This window comes from Arachis ipaensis, chromosome B04 (genome assembly GCF_000816755.2).
Source record: "Arachis ipaensis cultivar K30076 chromosome B04, Araip1.1, whole genome shotgun sequence".
In the NCBI taxonomy this organism is placed as follows: Eukaryota; Viridiplantae; Streptophyta; class Magnoliopsida; order Fabales; family Fabaceae; genus Arachis; species Arachis ipaensis.
This window is the reverse complement of record NC_029788.2, coordinates 104543644-104545725: the sequence shown is the minus strand read 5'-3', so window position 1 is coordinate 104545725 and position 2082 is coordinate 104543644. Positions and strand designations below refer to the sequence as shown.

Sequence of the window (2082 nt, the reverse complement as noted above, 5' to 3'; positions counted from 1 at the left end):
ATAAAGTAAATATTAAAAAATTAAACCATTATTGTTGAAGAGAGATACCTTGGTAGATCACAATGGTTTGGCTTCCACCTCCAATTCTGGTAACTCAAGTCCTTCCTTCCAAACTTCTCACATGCCAATTGATCAGACATGAACTTGCATTCCTTATCTTTGTATAATGGATAAGACTTATTGTCAAAAACCCATTTCCCATTGAACAAGTCACATTTAGATGATGACACATTATTATGAGTGTCATCATCCTGAGAGGCATCTATCATTTCTTCATGTTCTTGGGGTGGTGATGATGATGATAACTGTGTTCCATTGTCTTGTTTTATATAAATGAAACTAATGACTAAAAGAGTGGTAAGAATGGCCAAAAGAGAATGAAAGGTGTTTCTAATTCCCCAAGTGTTGCTCCCCCCTACTAGTACTATTGGTTGTACCTTTGCCAATTTCATTGTGATGAATTATTCTTTTGATTCTTCAAATTCCTTTCACTCAATTGGAAGAAGCATGCACCTTTCTTCTATTATTATTCCTCCTTTTTGAAGCTTCATTGCAAAATCGGTTGGTGGAAAAAGGTTCTTATTATCGTTAGCCCAACTTGCCCACTAAAAAATAGTAGGTAAATTAAAGTTTTAATTTGTAGCATGATGCATTTCTAAGCTTCTCATGTTGTTGATTGACTTAAAATATATAATTCCCAGTGAAAATTGTCACTTATAGCTATTTTAAGAGGAATAATATAATCAAATTTACCCACTTTTTCGGTGATTAAAAATGGAATTTTGTTAGTAAATGTACAAAGTTTTAAATTTATATTCAACAATGCAAGCTAAGTAATCTTAAGAGCAAAAGTTGGTTTTGCCCTACTAGTACATACCTTAGCTGAGACCCCACGACTATATATATGCCATTTCTTCAACCTACTTTTTTGGGGATACATTCTTCACTTTTCTTTCACTATACTTGAAAAATAAATATTTTACACGTAAAAAGAAAATCTGAATTTTAATGAGTTACGTAACAGTAAATATTATTATTTTTAGCTATTATTTAGTCAACAATAATTTGTACCTATATTTTCAAAAATTTTACATATAAAAAATATATAATTTACACACATAAATCAATACAATTTATACTTATATTTTTTAAAATTTACACACATAAAATAATAAAATTTATTTATTAAAGATAATTTAGACGTTTTAGTTACACATAAAAAAAATATAATTTATATTTATATTTATCAAAATTTTATATACATGAATCAATACAATTTGTATCTAAATTTTTTAGAATTTGTACATATAAATTAATAAAATTTATTTGTTGAAAACAATTTAATATCTATACTGATTAAATAATAATAAAAAATACTAAAATTTATTGGTTTAAGAGTTTTCTTTTAATATAATATTTGGTATTTCTCCTCATAACTTGATTGTATTTTTCGACTTAAGAGTTATAAGAAACTGATATTCATCTACACCTAGAAATATTGTATACATGTTTGAGATATTATTTTTTCATGTATACAATTCTAACATATGTATATTCATTAATATTCACAATAAAAAGGTAACTTTGGTTAAGATATATTTATTTTAATATTTATGTATATAGTATAAGTCTCATCAATTTAATTTATTGTAATTTGAAATGTCAGGTGGTTAGAATTATTGTATGTTTATTAATATATTTAATATGTTTGACAATGACCATGTGCAGACCCAGTTTAACGATATATCAGTTGGTTGTGCTATTGACGTTTTCACAAACCCAATAACATTGCTTGAAGTATGCTCGAAGTTTTAATTTCATGTGAATTCAATTCATCTGGTTTCATTGCCCAAGAGATAGAAGTTGAGATTCAAATTAAATCAAAACCAACCAACAATAATTGTTTTATACTTTTAATTATAATAATATTTGTGAATACTTTTCTTATGGATAATAATATATCTAGTGGGAGACAGATAAGATTTCAAATTAAATTAACTATTCTGTTTTCTTCAAACACATACCGGAAAAAACAGAAAAAGAGAAAAGGAAACTTAGAAGAATGGCGATGGATATGGTCAT

General features: G+C 26.6%; 1 protein-coding gene across 1 annotated transcript in view; it reads right to left on the bottom strand.

Annotated features, from left to right (window-relative positions):
• The window catches only part of LOC107639681 (protein trichome birefringence-like 34), a 5126-nt gene extending 4443 nt beyond the window's left edge, over nt 1-683 (bottom strand). Inside the window, exon 1 of the mRNA XM_016343238.2 lies at nt 49-683. Within this exon, the coding sequence (XP_016198724.1) occupies nt 49-452 (404 nt within the window). The 5' untranslated portion in view covers nt 453-683. The remainder of the gene's footprint in view (nt 1-48) is intronic.